At 28.8% G+C, this 27,922-nt stretch overlaps 1 protein-coding gene across 4 annotated transcripts; it reads right to left on the bottom strand.

The window, feature by feature from the left end:
* Window positions 1-270: 270 nt before the first annotated feature.
* LOC145190329 (bromodomain adjacent to zinc finger domain protein 2B-like) lies at window positions 271-27,841 on the bottom strand. 4 transcript variants are annotated; one of them, XM_090090315.1, is made up of 30 exons: window positions 27,654-27,841; window positions 23,222-23,362; window positions 20,235-22,988; window positions 19,731-19,868; window positions 19,001-19,070; window positions 17,742-17,856; window positions 17,548-17,640; window positions 16,164-16,377; window positions 15,377-15,457; window positions 14,659-14,708; window positions 14,485-14,550; window positions 14,153-14,218; window positions 13,946-14,056; window positions 13,470-13,722; window positions 8,502-8,641; window positions 8,161-8,381; window positions 7,885-7,959; window positions 7,549-7,735; window positions 7,346-7,402; window positions 6,472-7,202; window positions 6,054-6,139; window positions 5,487-5,662; window positions 2,582-2,920; window positions 2,145-2,234; window positions 1,875-1,931; window positions 1,662-1,774; window positions 1,306-1,528; window positions 1,145-1,218; window positions 832-913; window positions 271-743 (listed from the first exon to the last, which is right to left on the bottom strand). In XM_090090315.1, the coding sequence occupies exons 2-30, from the start codon at window positions 23,292-23,294 to the stop codon at window positions 504-506; spliced, it is 6,975 nt and encodes a 2,324-aa protein (XP_089946441.1). In that variant the 5' UTR covers window positions 23,295-23,362; window positions 27,654-27,841; the 3' UTR covers window positions 271-503. The 4 variants fall into 4 exon arrangements, with proteins under 4 accessions (XP_089946441.1, XP_089946439.1, XP_089946440.1 ...); XM_090090313.1 differs by having other exon boundaries at window positions 14,473-14,550; XM_090090314.1 differs by having other exon boundaries at window positions 14,650-14,708.
* Window positions 27,842-27,922: the final 81 nt, after the last annotated feature.

Below are 27,922 nucleotides of genomic sequence, written 5' to 3' on the forward strand. Positions count from 1 at the left end.
TTATTGACAGCAAAATAATTTGCGATCCACATCAAGTGTCAGTAAAGTTTTATTGGAGCTTCAAAAAAGTCCTTTAGAAGACAATTTATTTAGCTGTTAAAAGCGTCATATTTTTTCCAGCGATCAAATTGATAAACTTTTCATTTAGAAAAACCATAATCTTTTTGAGCGATTTTTTAGTGATCGTATGAAATGCATGAGTTAAAATTTTTTTTTTTTAAAAGATAAATTTTAATAAAAGATTTGATTTAACCAAGAAAAAACCAACAGTTTTTGGGAAGAAGAGTTATGTTAGTTTCAAAACAGGGAACGTATATTTACAACGCACTAAAAATCGTTAATAAACTTTGTACACCTCGCAGTATATATCTTTATCATATGAATGGGAAGGTAATTTCACGGTTGACGAGCACGGTCTAAGAAATTTATACATCAAAAGAACTGTAAAAATATTTACTACAAAAATACCCAAAAACACTCGCATCGTCTCTAAGCGATCAAGATTAATCATCATCACTACCATCCTCAATCTCACTACTCTCAGATTCACTGATCGACATTTCTTCACTACTACTGTCCCCACTAAGCGATGATTCTATTTTACCGGCAAGTGTAGAGGGCTTTCGAGCGTCATTGAATATTTTTTCTTTCTTAGTAACGTGCGATTGCTTCCTCTCACTGGAGCATAAATCAGACCAGCGTTTCTCAAAAAATCGAGACATGATCTTTCCTGCTTTACCTACCTGAAAATACAGAATTTAGTAGATAAGCTACACTGATGTATAGAAACAACATTAAGAAAAAAAAAAAATTCAAAAAGTAAGAAATGACCTCGGAGAAATCTTCATTAAATGTATTGCAGTTTTTAAATACAAGACGAGCGTCTCGAGCAAACTCTTCTCGATTTTTATACCTAAAGAATGAAATTTGCGAAAACATTTTACAATGAATAATAAAATTAAAAAAAAAAAAAAAAATTTAACGCATTTATTCAAGCATATTACAAATATAAAAATTATATAAATAATAAAAACGTATTATAGAATAAATGTAGAAAGTTATACAAGGAATTTTGTAATTTTATAATCATACAGATGGAAATTTATAATTTTATAGAAAAAGACAAGTTGTTTAAGTAACTCACTGATTTTCTCTAAGTTTTGCTTCGATGGTTTGAAAATCCATGGGATGTTTAATAACTTGGTAATATTCAGGAAACTTAATTACAAATCAAAAATTATTATAACACAAAACTGTATAATATTAAAGAATAATATTGAAAGAATAATAACAACCCAGCTTTACTTGTTTATTGTTGACAGGCACAACGAAAGGCCAAGCTTGATCATGGTTCTCTAGTTCTGTTAATATTTGTTTACAGAGCTCCATATCTTTTGGTTGCTTCGTTTTATTTCTTTGCTCTTCTTCGATGACAAGCTGTTCAATCCGAGGCTTTTTTTTGGAAGGAACTTTACTTTTTAGACGCTCTTTTTTGCAAACGGGACAAGACCATGGAGAGCGAGGAGACCTGTAAAAAGTTCATCATCAAGAGAGACTGGTAGTTGGAACAATTTTACTTTAACAATTGTGATTAATAAAATATTTTCCTTAACAAAAACAACGATGAAAGCTTAAAATACTAATTTCCTAAAAACAAATACTTGTTAAGGGGTGGTTCAAGACACTGCAGGTGATAGTATCTCGGACAGAAAGCACACTTTATTCGTTTCCCAGTTTTTGTTCTGCAAGAATAGCATTGATCACTACCAGATGCCTAAAGTAATTTAAAATAAAAAAACACAATAACTATTTACATGTATAATATAAAATAACAAAAGTATATATCTAACAAACTATAAAGTAGTCTATCTTACCATTAATACACATTCAGGACAAAACCAGTCTCCATCAGGAACTAATTCTAACTTAGGCTAATATAAATAAATGGGAATAATAAAATAAATAATTTGGGAACAAAAAAACACAATTAAATTCAGTAAACATTTGTCAGCACTCAAACTTAAGGTACAGCAGCAGCACATTTTTATCGAGTTACTGGATACCTACATATAGATTATAATTTAGTTTTTTATTTAGGATTACTATTTAATACATTAACATTAACTGACTAGTTACTAAATTACCTTGCAACAGTACATATGACAGCCGCGATCACAAGCATCACAGAGCAATAAGCGATCTTCATTATCACTCTTACGACATAAAATGCAAAACTGAAAAAAAAAATAATAATAATAAAAAACAACTTTTTAATAATTTAAAAATTTATTAAATATTTTAAAATTATCAAAAAGTTTTAAATATTTTTTACCCACAAACCAACACTCAGTAAAAGTCTTAAAAATGGAACCAAAGAAATGTACCCAATATAACAAACATTTTAAAAGAAACAATTCTTAAAAATAATAGCCAAATTTTGTACTAAAAGGCTATGCTTGCTAAAATTTTTTTATCAAAAAATAATATTCCGTCACACTTCAAATGATAAATGACATTTAAACAAAAACTATGCCCTGTTACAAATTTAAAAAATTAAATCATAAATACAACTTTATATTACCACTTTCATGATTGACTTTTCCCAAGCAATACATGCATTCAGCATTGATAAACACATTGAGAGCTGTGAACAAGATCTAGCTTCAGTTACAGCATCTCTCCATAATTTAAGTGCTGGTGTTGTTGGTTGGCAATTCGAACTTACTAAACTCTCTTCTTCTTCATTCTTATTAGGAAGTTTTTCCAGACGGAAAGGATGTTTAAGATAACGACGCTCTATTCCTGCCTCAAGAGCAAGTAAATGTGAGCTTGCTATCTTCAAAAGACTTTCATTTTTAACTGCCTTCTCATCACTAGAGAATTGAAGTGACGGTGAAACTTTTTGAGATAAATGCCAACTCTAAAAAATTTATCATTAAAAAAAGGTCATTCAATCTTGTCAATAAAAGTCAATCTTGTGGTTTTAAAGAATCCTTAAAACATAAAACAAGATAACTACAAATAATTTAATGTGATTAATCTTCGGAACCAAATTTTTTTTTTTTAAATGTTTAAAATGATAGATTCAACTACAAATTGTGCAAAACTGATAGTTATGTATCCTAAGCCAAAAAAAGGAGTTGTAGAGCATTTTTTCCATTCTGCTACACAGACACCGTATTTACACACAGTACTTTTTTTTGTTTGTTTATCTTAATTTTATTATTTTGCATTATGAAAACAGCTTAGTGTAAAAATTGGAATATTTTGAAAATAGAGTTTGCAGACAAAATTTATCAGTGGTAATATGAAATAACACAAAAACAAATGAGCTACTTTAACAGCTTTTAATATATATTTTTTAAGTAAATACTTTGCGCTTTTTTTTTCTTCTGATTTTTTGCAAATATGTTTATGATCATACTTCAGCAGTAAAATTAAAAGCTTTCAATTTTTAAGATAAAACTAAAACTCAAAGAGTTTTTTTAAGGCTTTATTAAAGTTTATTTTAAAACATTTATCTAATTTTCATGACTCCTCTTTGCCTTAAAGTATCAAGTCTTAACTTCACTGATGAAAAAGCTGTTGCACTAGGTTCATATACAATTTATTAAGACAATACTGTATTCTTTGGTAGAGTTGTTTCACATTTTTTGCTCACCAATTATTCTTGTATACTTGTTGTTTTAGAAAAAAGCCCAAAAGGTTTTCTAGTGGACAACATTCTAGTACATTTACAGAATTATCATTTTTAAGGACGAAATTTATGTTCTTTTGCTCAAGTAGTTAATCTGGCTTTTAGCATAATGAGCTCTTGCTTGATCTGGCCAAAATATATAATGCATGATGTTGTTATATAAATGGCATCACTCTTTTTGTTTACATTCTTTTAATTAGTTGCACTGGTTCATTAAAATACCCTTATTCAAAAAATAAGGTTTTGAAAAATATGCTCTTCAAACTTTTTCTTTTTTTTTTGTATTTTACATTTTCTGGTGCTAGTCTGATACTGCTTGTATAGAATTTGCTGTTCCCATTATTAATTCTATTTCTTAATGTAAAAATAGATCGATCATTTATAATCCAGCTTAATTTTTTAAAATTTCAATACAATTTTTCATATCTCTTGCTTGCTTCAGATTTTTCAGGTTCCTCTGATTGCATTGGAATTACAATTTTTGTCTTTCTTATACTTGCGTAGTTCTTAAATGTTTTCCATATTGCTGGTAACATTTGAATAATCTGGTTTCTTGTATTGATCAAACATAACTTTTAATTTATGCTTTCTTTTGGTATCCATTATTTTCAGTTTTCTTCAACTTCCAATCCTTCTTTTTTATCTGAATCTATTCTCTGCACATTGAATTATTCTACAAATGGTGCTTTTTAACATCTTTTCTGCTTTACAACGTCAAAATCTGAACTTTTTTCCTCTTGAGTGATTCTCCAAATATCTCTTGCTTAGACTTAGCAAATCATTTTTAATGAATTTTTAAACTGTCTTTTTTTAAATTTATCTAAATTAAATGTGCTTTATAATGCAATAACACATGAGTGGTCATGAGGTCATGAAGGATAATTAAGGAGCCTAAAAATTTGTCTCATTTTTTAGTTGTAGCCCTTTAATTTCTTTACTTTTTCTTTTCTCTTCTGATTTATAAAATAGTTTACTTTTCTGTACAAATCATTCAAATTTTTAACCAAACCTTTATAAACAAAAAAAACTTTTACCAAACTTCTTTAGATATATTCATTTCTCTATTTGATTTCTAATTTTAAACAAATTAAATATCTTCCAACTTTTCGTTAATCATTATTCACCCTATCAGAACTGATTTTTTATATTCAATAATCTTCAGCATTTGTTCAAAAAATCATTCTTTTTTTTATAATCAAGATTTTCCCTGTAAGAGTCATTTTGAATTATATATACATTATATAATAAACAAGTTGGTATCTTTCCAGTATAACTTTTGAAGTTGAACAAGCATGAACACTTTCCAATAAGCTTCAAATTTTTCTCTCAGAGAAGCATAACTTTTTATGTTACTTAATTCTATGTGACTTCCTACCCTTCCCTACAGTAAAAGAGTTCAAAAGATTTTTGCAGTACTAGGATTTACAAGATGTTTGTGTGCTATTCCTGAAAATTTTTATACAAGGTACTTTCATTTCTCCCCACTCTTATAAGCTCTAATTACTATATGATCGATTTTTTGCATAAAAATATTTTATAATGGTGAATTTATGATAATAATTAAAGACTTAAACTCAGAATTATTATTACTCTAATATACTTGATGTAATATAAAATAAAACTAACTATTTCTTAAATTTGCTTACAATTTTTCAAAGTAATTTGTTTTTTAAATAAATTACAAAAAAAAATTAAATTTAGCATCTGGATTGGAAAAAATGCTCAACATCATTGTAGACAAACAATTTATAAATATTTGGTTTATTTTCAAATATTCAAACTATGACACCTTTGCTTGTAAACTTGCAGAAAACACTTTCTCCTCTAGTTCCTCAACCTCAATTAAAACAGCTTTATCACTTGCATATGCTAGTTGAGGAAACCAAGAGTCACACACCAACAGATTTGTTGTAGACTGATGAGTTTTACCTGCTTCCTTTTCATCTTCTGGAAATACTAGTGAAACTAAAGAAAAACAATTTTAAATAGTTGAAATTTTTACTAAAGAAGCAAAATTCCTTCCTGCTAGAAAAAACCATTCCAAAGTGCATGGTTTTCACATTCCTTTAAAGAACTACATTTCTTTCATGAAAATAATTTCCTCAGAGAGCCCATAGAACATTTTTCTATAATAATTGTGAGTGCATTCCAATACCCTTTGAAAGATCCAGAAAACTAAATACTGTGCATTACTGTGATTTATGAAAGCAATGTTTTCATTATGAAAGTCTCTTGTTTAAACCATGCTAAAATATTTTTTCAAACCTGCTATTTACATTATAAAATTCTGGCATTATGTGAAAAGTATACAGTCAAATGCAGTATAAATTCACAGAAATAACCACAAGACACTTACAAAAAGGGTTGTTGTTCTTGCATGATTGTGAAATATAGTCTGCATAACGAGACACATTTTTTTGAAGCAATCTCTCCCTCATTCCTCTAAAAAAAGATTTGAATGAAAAAAAAATAATGAAATTTAAGTAAGATGAAGAGTACATTCATAAATTAGCCTGTTTATGTTGTTTAGGTCAACACTTTTGGCATAAATTTTAGTAGAAAAATTTCAAACTCAAGATTAGTTAAAAAACATTTAAAGAAAAACTAGCATTTTGAATTGTCACTTTAAATTAAACATTTTTCAAAAGGTCCATAGATGAATTGCAATCAAATTTCAAAGAAACATTTTTTAAATTTATCCTTTTCCCTAGCAGCCACATAAAACAAGAGCTTAAAAAAATAAACTCAATTACTTATCTGAAATATAGTTTTACCTCTGATGTGCAGCACAAGTAATTTGTTGCAAAAGATCATGATCAGTAATTCTCCACCACCCATTTTTCATTTCTGTAGGAATTTCTTGCGCAACTGCACTCTGGAATTCTAGAAGTTCTGCAACTTTCTGTGGATTTTCTATCAAATTACTGATATCAAGGTTGTCAGGTAAACCAAGTGATAAAGACGCTTTAGAAAGACTTTGTGACACTTGACTATTAGGTAAAAGAGAAGGGATAGCTAAGTCATTTCCATAAATGGATTCCAGGAATTTTTTATCCTGGCCCAACTGTTCAACAGAAGGAGCTATAATTATTTTTGTATGAGTTGGATTTTTAAAAGAAACAGATTTTATTCCATCACAACATGTTGCTTTTTTAGCAATTGAAAACCAAATAAAATTGTCACTATTTTCTAATTTCACAGTGGCTGGTTGAGGGTCAACTGGTAATGTGATTGATAACTTCTGTTGTGAAGTTAAGTAACTATTTGATTGTTTATCACTTTTAAAAGAAAACAAATTTAAAGGTCTAACGTCAATTTTATCATCTTCTTTTTTTATATTTTTTGCTAAACTCTCATCGAAATACCCACTTTCTAACCCTTCAACATAAACACCACCAGCATTGGGCAAAACAAAATAACGACGTTTGTAGCGATCCTGACCTAAATGTATGCCTCTAATATTATGAGATGCACGTAACAATTTGTTTCGGCATTCAAAATGTTTCTAAAAGTAAAAAAATCTGTGGAAAAAAATGCTCATCAATTTTAACTTTAAATACATAACAAATATTAAATTAAAGTAACTCATATTTCTAAACTAAGTTCTAAATTAATTTGCTTTCAAGTCACTTAATTGTTATTGTTTACCTTTTCCAGTTGTTTCACCTTTTTTTCTATTTCTTCAACAGTCGATGGGTTATTAACCTTAAAATAAAGTAAAAATAAAGAAGAAAAAAAGAAAGCAAAGTTTTTTTAAAACTTTCCTTTAAAAAAAAAAAAGTTTATTTCTTGTGACTTTAAAAAGTGTGAACATTTTTTACGCTTAATATATACAAAAGCTGTTCACATACATCTACTTCAATTGAATCATTATAGTCTTCTCCTAAATGATTATCAGGAAACTCAGTATCACTCTCTTTTTCATCTTCAGAATCCTTATAATCTTCTTCATTCTTAGCTTCAATACCTGGCTCAATTTTCTTCTCAGAATTGATTTTATTATCTTTTGGCTTCATCTTCATTAAATCTGCTTTGTACCTAAAAAAAAAAAAAATCTTAAATTCTATTTTTGTATGAAATTGTTTTACACTGTTTTTTAAAGGATTAAAAGCATAAAGCCTCTAAACCTGTTTAAATTATCAACTTATAATATAAAATACACAATTCTCTACATGAGTTGCACTTACTTGCGCATTTCTCCTTCTAAAATCCATTTATCTCTTCTTAAATCTGCCATATTTTCCAAACTTTTTTCTATTTCTCTAAAGTATAAAAGTAAAATTCTTCTCTCTTTTTATCTCAATATCAGATGGATTTTTGAACATTTGCAACACACAATAACTCATGTGCAAAGCATCAAAGCATCTTCTGCCAAATATTCCTTTTTAAAAACCTTCACAAAAATAATTGAAAGATAATACCTTGATATATCTCTTTATGAAAAAACTAAAATACTTAAATACCTCCCAATGGCTTTTCCACAAAGCAGCTCATTACAGATAAATGCAAGAATGGCAGCTTTTTGTGCTGGAGATAAACCAATAAGAGGTTTCTCTATCAAAGCATCAGAAAGTTCATCTTGCTTTCCATCATTTCGTGATAAAATAAAAAGGCGCAGAACTTCAGAAATATTAGATTCATTCAGCTCAATATCTTTTAAATTTACACCCAATAATGATGTTGACTAATTAAAAAAAAAAAAAAATGAATTTTTAAATTTCTTAACAAAATTCTTAATTAAAAATGCTGTAACTGCACTTAAAAATATGTTTTTCAATGGATATGAAAATTGAAAAAAATTTACATATTTTCCAGAGACTCCAGGATCAAAGATTGCAAACATCAGTAAAGATTGGCATGCATTATAAAGAGCATCTTCACTTCCTGATTCACAAAGTAATGATGCTTGTAATTCTGCCATTGATGGAAAATCAGTAGTACAATCTAAACACAAAATTTGTTGCATTAGGGTGCACACAACTCCCTCATATCATCAATTGTAGATTAGTGAAAATATTCTACTGATTTTTAATTTCAGTAAAATCTGTAGAATATTTTCACTAATCTACAACGAGGAAGGGGAGAAAAAGGGAAGAGAAGGAAAGAATCAGAGCAAAATGTTCAAAACTTCACAGGCATAATCATCATTAATCCTTCTTTGCATCATTTTCCTTTTTTTTTGTGAAACAAATCAGAGAGATAGAAACTATTTAGGTTCTATATTGAAAGAAAATTGATTAAAGAACTATCAGAAAAAGTATATAAGAAATAATTGCAAAAAAATTGTGCGGTGGAAATTTACATAGTAAGCTCAGTAAAAAAAAAAATTATAATTTATATAATATTTATAATAACATATTTATATAAAAGAAGTAAATGTTTTTTTCAAGTTTTATTTATGGTGATAGTTAAAAAAAAACAAAACAATTATTCTTATTGAGACAGATTATTTTCACATTTTCTGCATAATATTGTAGAATACCCTTTGCATTTAGGGTATTTGCACCAGAGAGACCCACCTACACCTGGCCAATGTTTGAAGCCATTTTTCCTTATATCTTTTGGAGGTGGAGGAGCTGGAGAACCTTTTTTTCTTTTTGATTGTAATTCCTATTCTAGGATACTAATGCTTGGTGCCCCCTTTTAGCACCTTTGCTGGTTTCTTTGTCACATAATACAAAGACCAACTCATTCCTGAACTAGCCCGGTGATAGCAGACTCTTCTTAGGCTCATGACATTCTAAAACATTTTTACTGTACATAATCCATGCATTAATGACTGCAAGATCCCAACAAATGTAAAAAAAAAAAATATGTAAGTACCATTTTTTGGATCTCAAGTTATGTGGCTTCTTCCCAGAAAGCTATTCATTAAATCTACTCCTCTCATATTATATTCTTGGACAATAAATGGAAAAGGTATAATGGTTTTTTTCTTTTTTGATCTATCATACCTTGAGACTTCAGTAATAGGGAATGCTTCAGCATAGGTGGATAGCAGAGTTACTATCTTATTATAATTCCACAATACACAATTCATATTGACACCATTTAGCTTAGTTACTCTCTCTCTTCATAACTACCTCTGGGCACTGATTTCTTCATGAAATTTTTACATTCTAGTAACTTATTCTTTGGAGTCCTGTTTTGTTGTACAGTTTCCACAGTGTAAACTCCTTGTTAATCCAAAAAATAGACTAAAAGTAACAAATTGTAAAAATTGTTGAAATATACAATATAACACCCTATAAATAAAATTTCGGACAAATTTTAATTGCATTTATTATGTAATTTATTTCATGCATGCAAAAAACCTTTATACTTATTTGAAAGAGAATTTTATAATCTATTTAAATTTAATTTAATTAACTTAAAAATATTATTTAAATATTGAAAATAAAATGGTCAAAGTAAAAGACCTCGAAAAAATTATGGAAATTTTTTTCCAAAAAAATTGAGAAAAAGGTAAAGCGTTTGTTGCTAAGCAGTTTATGGAATGGGGTTTACCCAGATCAACTGCTTACGATAAAATCGTAAAATTGGAGAATGGATCTTTAAAAAGAAAAGTTGGAAGTGGTCGAATCGCTAAGGTAGCTACTAAAGAAAATATTCCAAAGATTGCTGCATTTTTTGAAAATAAGTCAGGGTGCTCCCAAAAGAAAGTAGCTCAAGTTTTTAACTGTAGTCAAACTCGAATTTCCCAAGTATTAAAAACAATGACTAACATTTGAACTTTCAAAAAAAAAATCGTCCAGATCGTAGCCATCAGCAGAAGAAAGCTATGTGTCCTAAATGTCGTAAATTGTACGAAAATTATAAAAACTTGGATTTTGTTATGGATGATGAAAGCTATTTTACCTTAAACAATAGCACATTAACTAGTAATGATACGTTTTATGCCGCTGATCCTTCTCAATGTTCTGACCAAGTAAGATACAATTTGTGTAAAAAGTACGAGGACAAGCTCTTAGTTTCTTGTTGCATCAGCCCCTGTGGAATAAGCCCTCTTTATATTCATCACAGTAAGCAGGCAATCAACCAGTACACTTATAAAGAGATACTAGGAAAAACTTTACTTCCTCTAGTATCAGAATATTATAACAAAGACAATAAGTTTATCTTCTGGCCTGATCTAGCTTGATCACATTACGCAAAGTCGGTCATCGACTTTTTAAAATTGAAAAAAAATCAAAGTTGTACCCAAAGATATAAACCCAGCTAACGTTCCAGAAGTAAGACCAATTGAAAACTTTTGGGTTGATTTAAAACGGCTAGTGTACGAGAATAATTGGAGAGCTGAGAATTTGGAAGAGCTTAAAGCAAGAATTAGATATTGTTATTCAAAGATGAATAAAGAAATTTTCCTTACTCAAATAGAACATCTTTCAAAAAAACTTTATAATATTGCTAAATATAGTATTTGAAATAATTATTTTAATACATTTATAAACTACATATACTAACATATTAACAGTTGAAATGTTAAATAATAAAACTTATAGTTCTTAAAATACTAGTTTTTAACTTTTGTCCAAAATTTCATTTATGAGGTATTAGTTTATCATTCTTGGTACTCCCAGAAGCAAGCAAACAACAACATTCTCTGTCGCACCAAGATCTGATTTACCTGAAAGTGTTTAATTATTTTCTTGCCCTGAATATATTTCATATTTGTGGACGTATCCTATCAAATTACACAGCACATATAATTTAAAACCCCATTTGTGATATTGTTTCAGAAATTGTCCTACTTTAGTTGCACACATCTGTTTATCCACAAAAAGCCTTAGGTCTATGAGAAGAATTGTGAAGCATTGATATGGGGTTTCGTGTTGTGATATTTCATCCAAAGCTCTAGAATTTTCCATAAAAGTAACCTTTTCTTTATCAAAAGCCATTTTCCTTTTTCTCCATATTAATTGTCTTTTTTCAAATGTAAAACTTGCCATGTTAGTAGGAATAGATGAATGAAAAGATTTTTGATTTCCCATGATGACCTCTTCTACAAGAGGGAGATCAATGAAATTATCTTCCTTATCCTCATTGTCATCCTCCTCTTGCAAAGTCCTTAAAATTTCATTTGCATCGTGGTACTTGTCATCACAATAATCATCATCAAGGCTATCTTCTGATAGCCAGCAACTTTCTAAGGGCTCTAAGTAATCTTCAATTTCCCTCTCTTTTAAATCTTTTTACAAAACAATATACAATAAATATAAAGTAAATATAAATATAAAGCTTATCACTATTACTGGTAAATGTCTTGATTTGTAAAAGCAACAAATTAAAGCTTTCAACTAAAATAGGATTCTAGTTGTGGTCACCCTGATGAAGAGCGGAAGCTGTTTTTTTATTCTAATTACTGTTGCATTGTATTATCCAGTATGTTTCAATATTGGACTTATTGGTATATGCATGGTTATTGATGAGAGATTATTGGCTGAGTTAGTTGCTTCCCTATGTTCTATTAAGGGAACAAAGGGGGCAACTAATAAAGTACAAAAGTATTTTTGTCATACATCAGGAGTGAAGCTACTGCATGGTGATGTAAATTTCTATCACATGGTTTTGAGAATAATTTTTACAGTATTCAATACAAATTGTAGAGAAAATAATAGAAACATTGTAACAAACCCTATTTCCACTCATGAATTCTGATAGTAAAAAGTCTTCAGTCTACTTATAAAAATTTATTCAAGAAATCTTGCATTTTTTCTAAACACAACAAACAGCTGAATAACAAGTTCGAACACATTTGAATGAAACATTTGAATGAGACATTTCTTTTGACAAGTACATTATTATTCATACAGCAACCTGTATAAAAGTTGCCAGTAACAAAATAAATTGCGCATATTCCGATACCTTTTCTTTTGTTCACTAAATATTATGATGGATATTTCCACCATTATGCACAGGGTTAAAAAAAAATTACAGAAATATTAGTTAAGAACTATTTTTGTAAAGTGAGGGTTTGTATTTTTGTATTTTTTGTATTTATTGCAAAATGTAAAAAATGTGCAGAGGTTTAACTTTATCTTCTCTTGAGGCCATCGTTTGCAACTTGATGCAGAACATTCATTTAAATATTTCCTTGGGATTGCCTGGGGAAAATTTTGAAGTATGTTACAAGTTGGAAAGTTTTGAGGAATAAAACTTTTTTTTTATTGTACAAACAGCATATAAATTGCTTTAAGTTTATATTTTTTTCTGTCTTAAACCAAAAAATATTGTTTGCTTACATCACAAAATTTTTTAATGTGAGCTCAATTTTTGTCAGAGCTTAAATACGTTTTTAGCTCCATGAAATAAATTGAGTTCACAATAAAAAAATTTGTGATGATTCTCCCTATCTTTTCCCTCATTTTTTTTTTTACTTCCAAAGCTCTGGAGAATAGTAAAAAAGAATTGCATTTTTATAATACTTTTTTACATGCATACATTAGCAAATTATTATTACTAACATGTTCTATTTGGATAAATTATTCTTAGGAGGTAATTGTTAAAAGATAAACAAGACTTTTTATTCTTTTGAAAAGTAGGCGATTATTAGCAGTGTGATCAATAATGTGTAAACTGGTTATCATATCAGGACCCATTTAAAGTTATTTGATACTAATCAAAGTTAAATTATACTTGATCATGACCAAAGATAGAACCCATGTATCAACCACCTCAATTTAACTACTCTATTTCATTAAATATGCATTTTCATATTAACAAAACAATTCAGTTCTCTAATTATGCTAGATAAATTTAATTATGTTAATACCAACATCCAGGACATGTCCAAAGGTCTGTATAAATTCATTCACCATAAGAATATCAGCATATGCTTTGCCAGAGATATGTAAGTTAGGTATTGAAGGAAGGTTAGGAAGTGGTTTTAAATCTTTCAAAGACATATCATCAATTGGCTTTTTAAGCTCTCTTGCAATCATTCTCTCGTAGTGCTGCTGTTCTAGCTTTCGCTGACGAACTAATGTTTTCTCTAGTCGTTTGTTTTCTTTTATTCTTTCACGTTCCTTTAAAAGCATAAAATAGATTGCAACATCATATGCAAATATAGCATGTAATATTTATCAAAAAATACTTATTTACACAAAATATTATTTAGTAATGATACTTATGTAAACAATATTAGCTACAACAATTGAATGCACTCAAAAATGGTCAATATGTTTAGATTTACTGAAATACAAACTGTAGAAAACTTATAACTAATTCTGCTTAAACAAGAGCACAAACCTCAGCTCTCCGTTGTGTTTCATAAGCTTTCATCATAACCAATTCCCTTCTCTTTTTTTCTTTCTCTTCAGCTTTGCTCATAACAATTTGCTGACGTCTCATCTCACGCATCTAAAATGTTATTACTTCAAATTATTTTTCAAAAGCTGAAATTTTCAAATATGCCTATGATATATAGAACTCATCATATATTGTTAAAGCATATACCTTAGCCTTCACCATTGCCTCATCTTCTTTGGACATTTGTTCTACTTCTTTCTGTTTCGCTTTAGCCTTAAGAATGTTAAAACTATTTTTATAATTTTTAAGTTAGAGTTAATTGAGAATTTTAAAAAACTGCAAGACCAAATTTAAAACAAAAAAAAAAAACTGTTTCTGCACAATTTTAAATTTTTAAAAACTGGTAAATAAGTAATCTAAAAAAAGATAAACTAGTCAATAAATAATACACATTATTATCAAGATATGTTGGAAAATTGCTAAATATCTGTAAATAATAGATTATTTAACCAAAAATATCTATTCACTTTAATATTTACATTTTCCACAGCTTTGAGTTTTCTTTCTTTAGCCAGTCTTTGCTTCTCCAACTTTAACTGTCTAGCCTAAGAAGCATTTTATTACATCTACCAATTGAATTTATTTTTACTCATTTTTATCAATTCAAGTTTTTATTTAAAAGAACTTTAAAAAATGAGATTTACTAATTTAACCTGCTCCTTCTTTGCTTTTGCTTTTTGCTTTTCGTTAATAAGAGATTGAGCTATGAAAAAGAAAAAAAAAAAAAAAAAAATTCACCAATATAAACTTTTCTCATTTCCAATTCACCAGCAGAACAATGTTCTGTTGTCTTTAGCTACATCAGGTATACAATAATTACATGTTTCTAAATATTTTTAGGAACTCAACTCAGCCACACGTTTTATAATACTTTAATACCACAAACCAATAACCTGCTGTTTTCTGCAGTAATTATTAGCATGGTAGTAATCAGTAGATTTGCAGCATAATGATCACTAGTATGCAAATTGTAAAAGTGAGAAATTTCAGTACCAGTTTACTGAAAAAAATATATTTATATCCAGTGATTATTCAGTGGCAATTTCTGCAAACGTAATCACTTTTTTCTCTTAGAAACAGAAAATAATTACTACAGTGGAGCAGAAAAAAATTAGAAATAGTCAAAATAATCAAGGCATTCATGATCAGACAGCTTATTTTCATTTGCAAGTGAATCAATCATTTACTGCAATTCCATGGTAAACTTATATGACTATGCAACTGCAATTAAAACTGTAAGACAACACTGACCACACAGCATTATTGTATTTAGGTATCAATCAGCCAGATACTATACTTGATTAGGCATATACTTAAGATTACACATCATTAAAATTAAAGCTACTAAAAATGTATTTAAGCATTAAAAACCTTTTAAACGCTTTGCTTCTTTTACTGCATCTGCCTGCTGCTGCTTTTTCATACGTGCCTCTTCAGCTTTCCTTCGCATTTCTAAAATAATCCGATTATTTGTAGGTCAGTCTTTCTACTATTAGATATTTTCAATTCAACTTACAGTAAGAATTTAAAAATTACTGGAAAAGAAAATGAAAAGGAACATAGAGAAACTTAAAAATAAATATAAATTTTTTTAAACATTTTGCGAGGTTAGAATTATTTTGGTCTAACTCCAATTTTAAAAGTTGGGAGAAAATGAGTTATTAATTTTAGTAATAACAACTTTTAAAATACGCATTATTTTATAAATTTTTTTCTAAATAATTTGCTTAAACATAAATTATTTAAAGCATAAGTTATTGAATTTAAAAATTACTGGTAAAGAAAATGAAAAGGAACATAGAGAAACTTAAAAATAAATTTGGGTCACAAACAAGAACTCCTTCTTTACTTAAATTTATTTTAAAAATTTAGAGCAGAAACTCAAATACTAACATTTAAAATATAACCAGGATGAAAAAAATTGATTTATACGGTCACCTACTAAATAATTTTTTAGCAAATATCTAAAAACCATACATTAAAGTCTTAATGACAAAACCCATTTGTTCAAATTTAACTTTTTTTAAAATTCTTTAAGCAAAGTTTTCTAACCTGTTTTTTGCATAATTTGATAATATAGTTCTCTTGATTACTAAATAAAACTCTATTTTGAACATTTAAGCATTGAATTTAAATAAGGGTCTTAAGTTTATTGTACCTTGCTTCTTTTGTTCTTTTTTTAAAGTCTTCATAAGTACTATCTCTTGTTTCTTTTTTTGTTTTGCTTCTATTAGCTTTTGCTTTCTTTCACTTTGAGCTTTCTTCTTTTGCTGCTTTTCTTCTAAACGTGCTTTTGAAGTACGCAACTTTTCAAACATCCCATCAAACCTTGCACTAATCTCCTCTTCTGAAAGTCTTTCAAACTTATTGTCCTGGAAAAAAGCCAATAAAAGTACATTAAATATATACATTAGGGATATAACCTTTTTACAACCTCATATTCCTGTATGTCAATTTAAAATAATTACTCAAAAATAGAAACAAAAGTTCAACCCCAAATCAAAATATGAAATTGCATGCTATAACTTAACACTGTAAATTGTTTAACAATTATGACATATCTAGTCACTAACTACTACAGTTACTAGAGCATAGCATATGCTTTGTATTGTTTATATTTATGATTAATATACAACAGTACACCACTTTCTATTACTTAAAATAAATCTAAACTGCAATTTGTATCTTTCTCTGCGAACTGAATACAGTTCTGCATCACTTTTATTGCATGTTCTGCGTGCTGGTGCACTGGTTGCTTCTTGTATTTTCAGTGCTGATGGTTCCTGTTTCTCATCTCCCCAGCCTGACTTATCGATAATCACTTCTGTTCCATTCACAAATTTTGCTTGCAATTCCTCATAATTGTTCATCAACTGCACTCTATATATTATATTTCTCAAGAACTGTCAAAATGCCATCAGTAGTAGCTTCTGCTTTTCCATCTTTCAAGCACAGTGCAGCTAGGCATATCTAGATTGTTTTATGTCATTCTACACAAATCTAGAACTACCTACAAAGTTCCACAGCCAGCTGCACTATATAAAGTCACAAAATTACCATGGCTACAATTTCTAAAATGTAGCATTGTTAATAATATTGCTTAGAGGAAGCAGTATTATAATTGTATTCTCTGGCAATACCTAGTTTTGATTTGGGGGTAACCTTTTTTGAAAATCTAGTGGAGCTGGGTATTTTTTTATTGTGTTTAGGTAAAAATTCATCAATTTATGATACAGAAAATGAAATATTTAAAAATAAATTAAAAAGTTATACCCTAGTATACATACTCAAGACAAAATAAATAAAAAACAAAGATTGCAAAGTATTTTTAAATCTTAAAACTTTAGAAAAACAAAGGATTGCGTTTTTAAATTTTTTCTTACCAAGTCCAATATGAAAATCCTGAAAAATTGAGATTACACTTTTGTTTTTTATAAAACCCTATTTTTATAAAAGTATTGATTTTTTTAAAAAAGATTTTGTAATTTTAATTTGATTATTGAATACTTAAAAAACACATGAACATAAAAAAGCAATTTAACCTCTTTAGATTCTAGGAACTCTCCAACTCTTAACTTCATTGAGAAACTAAAGTAATCCAGCGGAAGGTCTGTAATCTCATTTTTGATCATATACTAAAAGAAAAAAATGTAACAATGGTAGTTGTATTAACATATGCTGATATAACTACCATTGTTAGAAATGTTGAGAATTTAACAGGAACATAAAAACATACACTATTGATTTCTGGATATGTCCTCAGTTTTTTACCACAAGGTGAATAGTAATATACATCACCACGCAATCCATCACCATTGTTTACAGGACGCAAGCGTGTCTGTCTGCGCCATCTAAAACATTTTATATTAACTGTTTAATGCATAAAATGGTGCATAAAAAAAACTCATAAAAAACAAAATGAAACACATTACTATTAGATAAAACATTTTACAGTCCACAGTTTTTTTTTCTTATTAGCACTAAATAATCCTATAAAGTTTCAATAACATAAGATAGCAATATTAATGAAATATATTAAGAACACCTTCAACTGAGGCTTTCTTATTATATTTCTAAAAACCAACAAAACGCTTCAGCAAAGGAAACAAACAATTTATCACTTATACAGTTTAAAAAATTTTTAACAAATTGAGGCGCTGTAAAAGACAAAAAAGGTTGATTTTCTTATTATACTACAAAGGTTAGTGCATATGACTGACAAAGCAACTAATCCTGAAAATCTCCTCAGCGCCAATCTAAGCCCAAGCAAATATTAGAAAACCCATGTGTAAGCAATATTTACTGTTGCAGAAAAATGGTTTACAATGTGTAAATACAGCAAGTTGAAAAGATATAAAATAAATAGAAATTAATATTGGATCATTGGTGGGCTAAAAACCACTAACCACTAGATTAGTTAGATTAGTTAATTGCAGTTAATTTGCAAGGTGAGATTAGCCAAGATTCATGGGAATGCTACAAATAAGTGACATTTTTAGCACCACAATTTCTTTAACTTTTAACTAAAACTTAAAGAATAATAAGTTAAGATCTTTACATATAATATTTATTAATGTCCAAAAAATACTATTACAATAAAAAAGATAAAACTGAAACTGAAATTATTTTTATATGAAAAAATAATTTTTTACCAAAAAGTTTAAAAAAAAAAAAAAAAAAAAATTACAATGCAAATGATAATTCTTTATTTTTTACTTTTTTTTTTTCAAGTACAAGCATATAACACCTTCACTCCTTACAATATTCAGATAATCTTACACAAATAAGTTCCTCTATATAACTTTTTACGCAGCAATTGCACAATAAAAAGTGTTTTGCAATAATTACTGACAACTATGATAAATTTCCCAAATTTAATTTTTACAGCAAAAAGAGCAAAGTATAAGATTTTATTTTTATCACAAAAATTTTTTTATAAAAATAGTTTAAGAAGTTTTAAAATAAAAAATAAAATTTTTATAAAGAAGTTTTTACCCTTTTTGTAATGGAATTAGGATGAGTGATTCATCCAAAACTTTTCTTTTCTTCAAACTATTCAGCTTCACTTTAATGAAAAAAGTAATCAATAATATACCCTATAAGAAGAAGAAGAAGAAGAGAAGAGAAAAAAACAAGTAAATTTTTCTTTTTCTAAAAAACTCATCACTTTGTTTTTTTTTTTTTTTTTTTGATTAAAATGATTCCAAAACATTAATGGTGAATAACGTAATTGAAGAATTTTTAGCCATTTACTATTATTGAAATTAAATTCCAATAAAAACGAAGATTAAATAAGATGACTAGATTATATCAGTCAATTCAGTAGCTCATCAATTTAAAACCCATTTTTGAATTCGACCAGGTGTAAAAATAAACTCAAAACTAAATTATTTTATTTACTTACTTTTTGACAGTATTTTTGGCTACTGGAAAATGCAATCTTTATGAGACTAGCTCACAAAAAAGTACTTTTTGCAAATATTAATGCTTTGAAAATTTATTTAAACATGTGCTCCATGAAAGCATTCAACACCAAATAATTTTAAGACATCAAGATTGTTTTTTAAAATTATTTCCTAAAACACAACACTAAACATTTGTAAGACATTAAGATTACCTTTAAAAAATAAGACATCAAGATCATCCTTATGTCTTTTTTTTACCCTTTAATTTTGTATTACTAAAAATTAAACTTAAAATAGTAATTGAATGTTTTAATACTTACTTCCAGATACTTCAGGTTCATAAATAGCTTTTCTCTTTCCTCCTGTCATCTCTAGTTCTTGTGAAACAAATGAAGAACTTATGCTGGAACGAGACATCTCCTCTTCATCTTCATCTTGGTCAAATTCATCACTTGATTCTGAAAAATTAAACAGTTTTCAACCATCACATATATTTTTGGGTTGGATAGTTAACTCATAACCAGTGTTTAAAAACTAAATAACTTTCTTCAGAATTATCTCCATTAACATATGGATGAAATTTCTATTGAAACTAAATTCTAATAACTAAAAGTTCAACAAAATTAACAAAAAAAACTTAATCCTCGTTTTAAAAGATTCAAGTTTTTGAAATAAAAGTTTTTAGTTTTTAACTAGAAACTTAATAACTAAGCTAGAGCACTGCTATTTTCAGCAATTCTCTTCAGGTCTGCTCAATGGCTTAATAAATCTTATTGATAAAAGCAAATGAAAAGAATGTAAATATTATCTAAAAAATATTTTACCTTCATCTGAAGAGGAAGACATTGAGCCACTAACTTCAGTATTTTCTTCAAATGCAATTTCTTTTAGCTGAGTATATGGTTTACCGCTTGGGATTACTTTCTTTGACTTATCAATTGATGATGGCATAGCAAGTTGCTTGGGAGCTTCTGTTGTTGATTTAACAGTAATTCCCTTTTTCAATGGCATAGGTGGCTTTAGAGGCATTTTATTAGCCTTCATTGTGATGGGAACATCTTTACTTAAAACCTCTGCAATATTAGACGTTTTGCTAGTAGATAGTATATTATCATTTGACTTTTTCATTTGGTTCACTGACTGCAAATAGGATAATGGCTTTCCACTAATTCTCCTGTCTGGAAATGACATTGAATAACTAGCTGGTTTTCCACCAGGGACAGGATGAACGACTGGTTTACTACTCTGGTGAGAAGTAGACAATTTTTCTTTGGATTCATAAAATGAGGTTTCTAAGGATTTTGAATTTTCATTTGGGGTTGGTGATTTAACAACTGATGTATTCTTTTGTAACCTAATTGAAGGGTGAACTGGTTTATTTCCTTTTGGAGATGAGGGAACAACAGGACTTGTAGGAGGAGACTTAGGAATATTAACAAAGGTATCTAAAGTTGGTTTAATAGGATTTTTTTGATTATGAATATCATTAGAAAAAATATCTTTAGCAAATAAGTTTTGAGATTCTGGAGCCATTAAGGAATTGTACACTTCATTTTTTTTCTCATATGGATATTGACTTTCACCTAGAAGAGGCTTAATAACAGATATTCTTTCTTTTTTCTCCATAGCAGAACGTGCAAGCTCAAGACTAGATTCATTGACTGGCATAGCATTTGCTTCAACACTTTTACTAACAGACTTTGATGTCATCCCCAGTAAACACTCTATACTGCTAAACTTCATTTTTGGCTTGTGTTCAACTAAGGAATTTGATTCATTTTGTAACATGGCAGAGACATCAGAAATTTGTTGTGAAAATGAACCCTGTTTATGGATAGGTGCACTTCCTTTAACATTAGAATGCAAGTGAGAATCTTTTTCTTTGTTTACAACTACTGTTTCCATACATTTTGCTGTTTGTGAAGAAGTAACTACTTTAGGAGAACTTTTTTTTTGATTAGTTATATGTTGTTGTGTACTAGAAGATATTTTATTTCTAACCTTTGCAGGTTTAGAAGTTTGGTGACTGGTTTCTATCTCAAAACAAACTTCATCATCTTCTGTTGCAGTGAAACTGGATGGTTTTGAATTTAGAACTGCAGGTTCTCTGCTTTGCAAGGTTTGCTGCTGAGAAAATCCATAAGGAAATGCTGGATGGTTGGGCATATTTATATTTATATTAATATTTACAGCACTATTTTGTGTTGCTTGAACAGTATTATTCTGAGAAAAAGAAGTTTGGTTAGGAGATGATACTGTGGTTCCATTTTTTTGCATGCTATTAGTATTTCGCAAAAATTCAGGGTTTCGTGATTTGTGCTCATGTGAAGCATTTGAGTATGGATTAAAACTTATCACAGCATCATGTGAGGTAATGGATTCGTGATTAACTAGATTTTGTTGCACAGTATATTTTGACAAGCGATCACTTTGTGCAACAACTTGATCATCTACAACATTTTCAAATCTTGGCATTACATACATGGAATTTTGTTGGCTTTGGTCAATACTCGGCTTCCTCACATCTAAAACTTTATTTTGTTGGTCCATATGAATTGCAGATATATGTTGATCAATTTTAAGATCAATATCTTCAAGATGTTTATTTACATGGACATTTTCACGAATGGTCATTTGATTATTTATTAAAGTCTGACTATTTAAATATTGGCTACTTATTAATGCTCTTGTGTCTAAATTGTTCAGAAAAGAATCTTCCAGAGATGACTTTGAGTACTGATGAGCATTTTGACCTGGCATTGATCCAGATGATTGCCAATGAAAATTATCATTGTTAGTTACTGAAGCCTCTGGGTAATAGATAAGAGATTGATTATTTACATTTTGCTTGCTAAGATCCGATATTGAACCAGGATTATTAACAGTTCTTGTATCAACCTGAGAAGTCTGACGTAAATAAGGTTCAATAACCATTGAATCTTTATTTAAGAATACTTCCCGATTTAGCTGATTTTGATGTATGTGCTGATCAGAATTAAAAGTTTCTCTGGGACTAAAATTTTGTTGACTACTTTGTCTATGAATACCCTGTTGCACTTCCATTATATCATCACGATGAAATGAACCTCTATGTTGTGCATCATGGTGAACAATTGACTCTCGATTACATTGAGCTAATGACTCTTGGTCTCTTTGAAATCGTGCTTCTCGCTCTCGTTCAAGCTCTGATTTTTGCTGAGTATCCCGTTGCTGTTGCTGAAATGCTTGCATTGTAGTAAGTTGTTGGAAATGAGAAGGAAATAGTCTTGAATCTCTGTACTCAGGTGAAAGTAAAGGATTTTGTTCTTGAATCCACCTAGATTGAGGCAACCCTTGATAAGAAAAATGTGGGTTGATTGTATTTACTGGAGGAGAGTAAGGAATAGCCCATGGATTTGCAGAAGCATGGCTACTAAGGTTTATTTCTATGGGTAAAGGATTTTGTCTTTGATTAAGTCTTGATTCATCTGATTCCAATGGATTAAAAGAAGAACGACGACCATGGTACATATGAGCTGGAGACAACTGAGGTTGAACACCTATAACTTGTTGTGGTGATAAATAAGCCATTTGCTGACCTGATAAAATGTGAATTTTAAACAATGAACTTTAATTATACTTAAAACAAATTAAATATTTTAAATGATTTTAGGAAAATTTAAAAACTTTTCTTTAAAAAAAGAAGCTTTAACTTAACTATTTAAAATAAACAATCTATATTCTACAGATATTTTGAACAAAATGCACGAACTTTAAATTTACACAAAAATAAAAATTACTTTAATTAAAAATAATTATCTTATGGACTTACGAAGTAAGTTCTGATCAGGAAAAAAGTGTTGCCTAGTAAATGGATTAGTTTGAGCGTCATCTCTGCTATCCATAGTTTTGATTTTTTACGTTTCTTCTCTTAATGATTCAACAACAACCTTGTAGCAAACTTGTTCCCTACCTATAAAAAAAAATATGAAACATTGAAAAAGAATAGCATTTTTGCAAGAACGATAATATTGCTTGTAGTAATAAATTTACACTTTAAATACAACAGTTACCACTACTACTAATGCTATTAGAACTGGTTTAAGCAACTTTGGAGTGCTGAACCTAAAATGACATTGATTTCTTTTGTTAGCTCTAGTTTACTTTTTTTGGCATCAGCAAATTTTCATGCAGTTTATACCTTCATGTTTTACTGCTTTAAAGCAGAAGATAAAGAAACCATGTTGATGGTTTAAGTAAGGTCAATAAAGATAGTGAGCTTACTATGTGTACTTTGGTGATCATAACAAATCTTGAGCTCGATAAAACTTGTTTTGAGCATTTGTGTCAACAACACTTGGTAAAAGGTAAACTATGAAATGACCTAATTTTTGTGCTATCAATGTGAAAGGTGTCAATCAAAAGAAATCTGATTGATAGTCGGATTATCTCTTTTGCAAATTTAAATTTTAACAATACTAATTATATTAATTATACTAATTATATTATACTAATAAAAACCTTTTTTCTTTAGTTAATACATGAAAAGAGTTAAAAAGTCTACATCACTCCAACATAAATGAAATGTATAAAAATCTACATGTCTACACCATTTCGATAAGCAAAACAAACTATAAATAATTTATGGAATTAAAACTAAATTAACAAGGTGTTGGCCCTCTTTTTGCCTCAAGAACTGGCTACAATGTCTTGAGGCAAAATTCCCTACAATCTCTTGATATCACAAGGTTTTTGTTGTATTTCAAGTACTTTCTCTTCAAGCTGATGCTACTGCTACCTTTAAAGGTTTTATTTTTTAACTTTTTTTTTTCCAGCTCTTCCCAGAGAAACTCAATTGGGTTTAGGCCTGCTTAAGTTGTTGTGAAATAAATTATGTAGGAGTCACCTTATCACTTACTTAGCCATATGGAAGATACTTTTTAGTTGGAAGATCCACAGCAGTCCAATTCATAACCTGTAAATGGATATTTGTAAAATTGCTTTGCAAAATCTGCAGGTATTTGCGATGGTCTAATAACATTCAAAGAACAGCAGCTCATTAACTCAACCAATAATCTTCAAACTTTAAACTGCATAAAAAAAGTATTGACTTTGCTTCAAACACAGTCTTGATGTAGACTATTGTGGTGGGGATTTTGTAACATTTTCTTTGCATGCTTTCCAGCTTGTGGTCTTTTTTGACTGACTACCACTGCCAAATCAGAAGTAATGATTGTGCTTGCAATTCTCTACTAGCTCTAGTATATTAACTACTGCTCTTATAAGGTGGGTTTAGATCAAAATTGAGAAAACATGGGAAATTACTTTACAGCTTTATATTTGACTGTTATAATACAAATATTTGCATTATAACAGTCAAATATAAAGCTCAACCTTATTTTTTACATATCTATTGGGGTTAACAACTTTCACCTGATTTTTCTTCTATTCTCATATATTTTAAGTTTGTTCAGCATGTGCACTTTATCAGTTTTTGATTCACTCATTTTTAAATTAGGTCTTTACATAAAAACACACATTACAGTTTAAAAAATAACCAAAATGTTTATTTGAGTAGTGCAATATCAAAACTATTGGAATTTAGATTGTGGATGACATATACCTTAAACAATATAATTGAAAAAAAATTTTTTTTAAATTCTTTAATTGATCAACAACATCAGTTTTTAGCATGGAGATTCAGCTGTAGAAGTCTTGAAAGTTAGAAGGAGCACAATTAACGATGTAGGAAGGGTGCCAAAAATGGATGATTGTGCATGTCCAATATGGGTTTGTGAGGGGGAAAAAAGAACTACAAAACCCTGGTACCTGTCAAATTTTTTTAATCTTCAGTACAACTACCATCATCAGAAGACAAACATATTGTTTTAAGTATATATCCTAACTGGTATTTAGTCATCAACAAAGTCTATCATCCAATCAGTAATTGACAGTGAAATCTGGAGAAAATAATCAAAGAGAAAGACAAGAAAATAGCAGGGCAGGAAACCTCTTTCATCAAGCTTTTTCAATTTCTGGAGAAGACATTTATCAAAGGTTACAACAGTGGTAATCTGGATGGGCCAAATTGTTTGAAGTTTCTGAATTCCTTGGATCAAATGGCTGAGATGTGAATATTTTCAGTGTATTGAAATGCCTAGAAAATTCAAACAAGGAATATGCTTTGATACATTAATTTGTAGGATAAAAATTATATAATATTCAAAATATGTATGTACATTGTGATTTGAACTCTAATGAATAGAGGTTATTTTGCAACATAATTTTATAGCAATTCATTAAAAATGTATGTAAAACTACATTGAAATTTAAAAAAACACACATTACTAATAGCTGTTTTGGCATGAATTGCATTAATCTTACAGGGAGAAAATAAACAGGTTCATTTAAAGTATGCTTTGTAAGAAAGTTTATAAATTAAAGTATTGAACACTTGCATTTCACATGGCTGGAAGTTCCATATTGTTTGTTTCCATCTGAAAAACTACTAATATAAGCAGAAGCATATCCTTAAAAGTACTACTAAACAAACACCTAAAGGAGCTTACAAGAACAAGTATCTACAGAGTTTTGTAGTTTCAGAGATAGAAAATCATCATATGAATAGGATGCACATCATGGTGGTCACTTACAGTTATATGAGTTTGTAGATAAAGTAGAATATTATAATGCAACCATAAAACTGTCTAAATTCCAGCTGTATCTTCCATAACTACCTTTTTTAAAAAATACAGAAGACACCACTAGAATATGTTTTTTATATTTATTAGCACCATACCTGTAATACGGTTTTACTAGTACTTTTTAAATTGCAACACTGCAACTTAAAAAATCCAATATATGACATATTAGTAATTAGTTTATATCAATTGTCAATAAAGTGAGTAGCTGTATTGTATCAATATGTTTTTTTCTATCAATCAATATAACTTTTTTGCTCAAGATGTTTGAATAAAATATAGCAGAGAGGCAACAGTTATTGAAATCTACTTTTAATTTAATATCTTTTAAAATCCATATTGCATATTGAAAACAATTCAAGATTATACAATAATAAAAAAAAAAAAAACTTCACCATTTAAGCTTTAAAACTATCTATATACAATATATAGTTTAATCAATAAACAGATTTAAAGCTCCTAGGCTACATCTTCCTCAGGTAGAATTGAGGATAGATTGAGTCAAAAAACCTAAGAAAAATGTGGAAGGTAATGCTTGAATTTGCATTTTTACATATATTGGTACCTTACCACTTGATAAATAGCCTTATAAAGAAATTTATCATGTTATCTTTTCTCTAACATAAACATATCTTTCAGGAGCAGCGCATTATAAGATAATCTTTCTGGTTTAAAATTTGGCATTCTATTTAATCAGAAACTATTAATTGAAATAAGAAACTCTGAGTCAGTTCTGAGTGAAATTTATTATCATAACAACCAGTGAAATTGTAGTCACTAACTAGTATGTTCCTTTCAAAATTCTGTGTTTAAACTTTATAAATCTTTACATAGAAAGTCGTTTTTTTACTGATCTATTAATTTAAGTATAGAAAATAACTATCAGATTATTTATAAACTTTTCTTTATATATCACGCATTACATAAACAACAACTTTTTTAACAACAACCATACGCTAAATATTGGTGACAGCATTATTCAGGCAAATATATTATAGAACTGAATGTACCTTATATGGCGGTAAAACTTTCTTGTTTAAACACTTGGAATTGTCTAACAGTCTTAATTATATTTATGATGCTATCAAGAAAGTTTTTTTAAAAACCTATTTTTAAAGATAGCTATAGCTAGACATTTATACTTTTAAATAACTATTTGCTAACTAGATAGCTACATGCTTAACAATTATTTTGTTTTTTTAAATTAACTTGGTATAAATTTACCACAAAAGATAGCATAACTAAAATTTGCTTATATCTGCAAACCAAAACTTATTCGATTTTTAGTAAATAATTAAATTGATACAAAATGATTGCAAAATAAAAGTTAGCTAAAGCAGTTATATATAAGAAGAAATAGTTACTCAGTAGTCGAAATGTAATAAAAAGGGTAATAATGAAGTAAAAAGATGTCTACCGTATTTCATATCAGAATTGTAAAAGCAATTCATGGTACTATAAATATCCATGAATTTCTGATTAAGTTTAATACATTTTATGTCGCTAATTTAAATTTCGCGCTTGAAATTTAATGGAAAAATAAAAATTACTTGTTTAAAATACCTTAAAGCTCAAACATAGGCATTTCGTAGACATTCCACGAAGCTTGCTCGGAATATGACGTTTTAGAATACATACATATATTCTTTTTTTAGTTTTAAGTAGGGTAGTAATTTTGGAATAGAGTAGAAATTTTTCAAAAGCGATTTTAAGCAAAAGAGCGAGGCGCATGTGAGTATGACGCAAAAAACAAAAATATTGTCTCGAATGTCCAAAACAAAAAATATATATCGTTGTTTATTTCGTTGCATCGAAATAAAATGCAAGATTCC

Source organism: Hydra viridissima, unplaced genomic scaffold (assembly GCF_058129835.1).
Source record: "Hydra viridissima isolate aposymbiotic clone 2 unplaced genomic scaffold, HvirCarnegie_v1 scaffold_6, whole genome shotgun sequence".
NCBI lineage: Eukaryota > Metazoa > Cnidaria > Hydrozoa > Anthoathecata > Hydridae > Hydra > Hydra viridissima.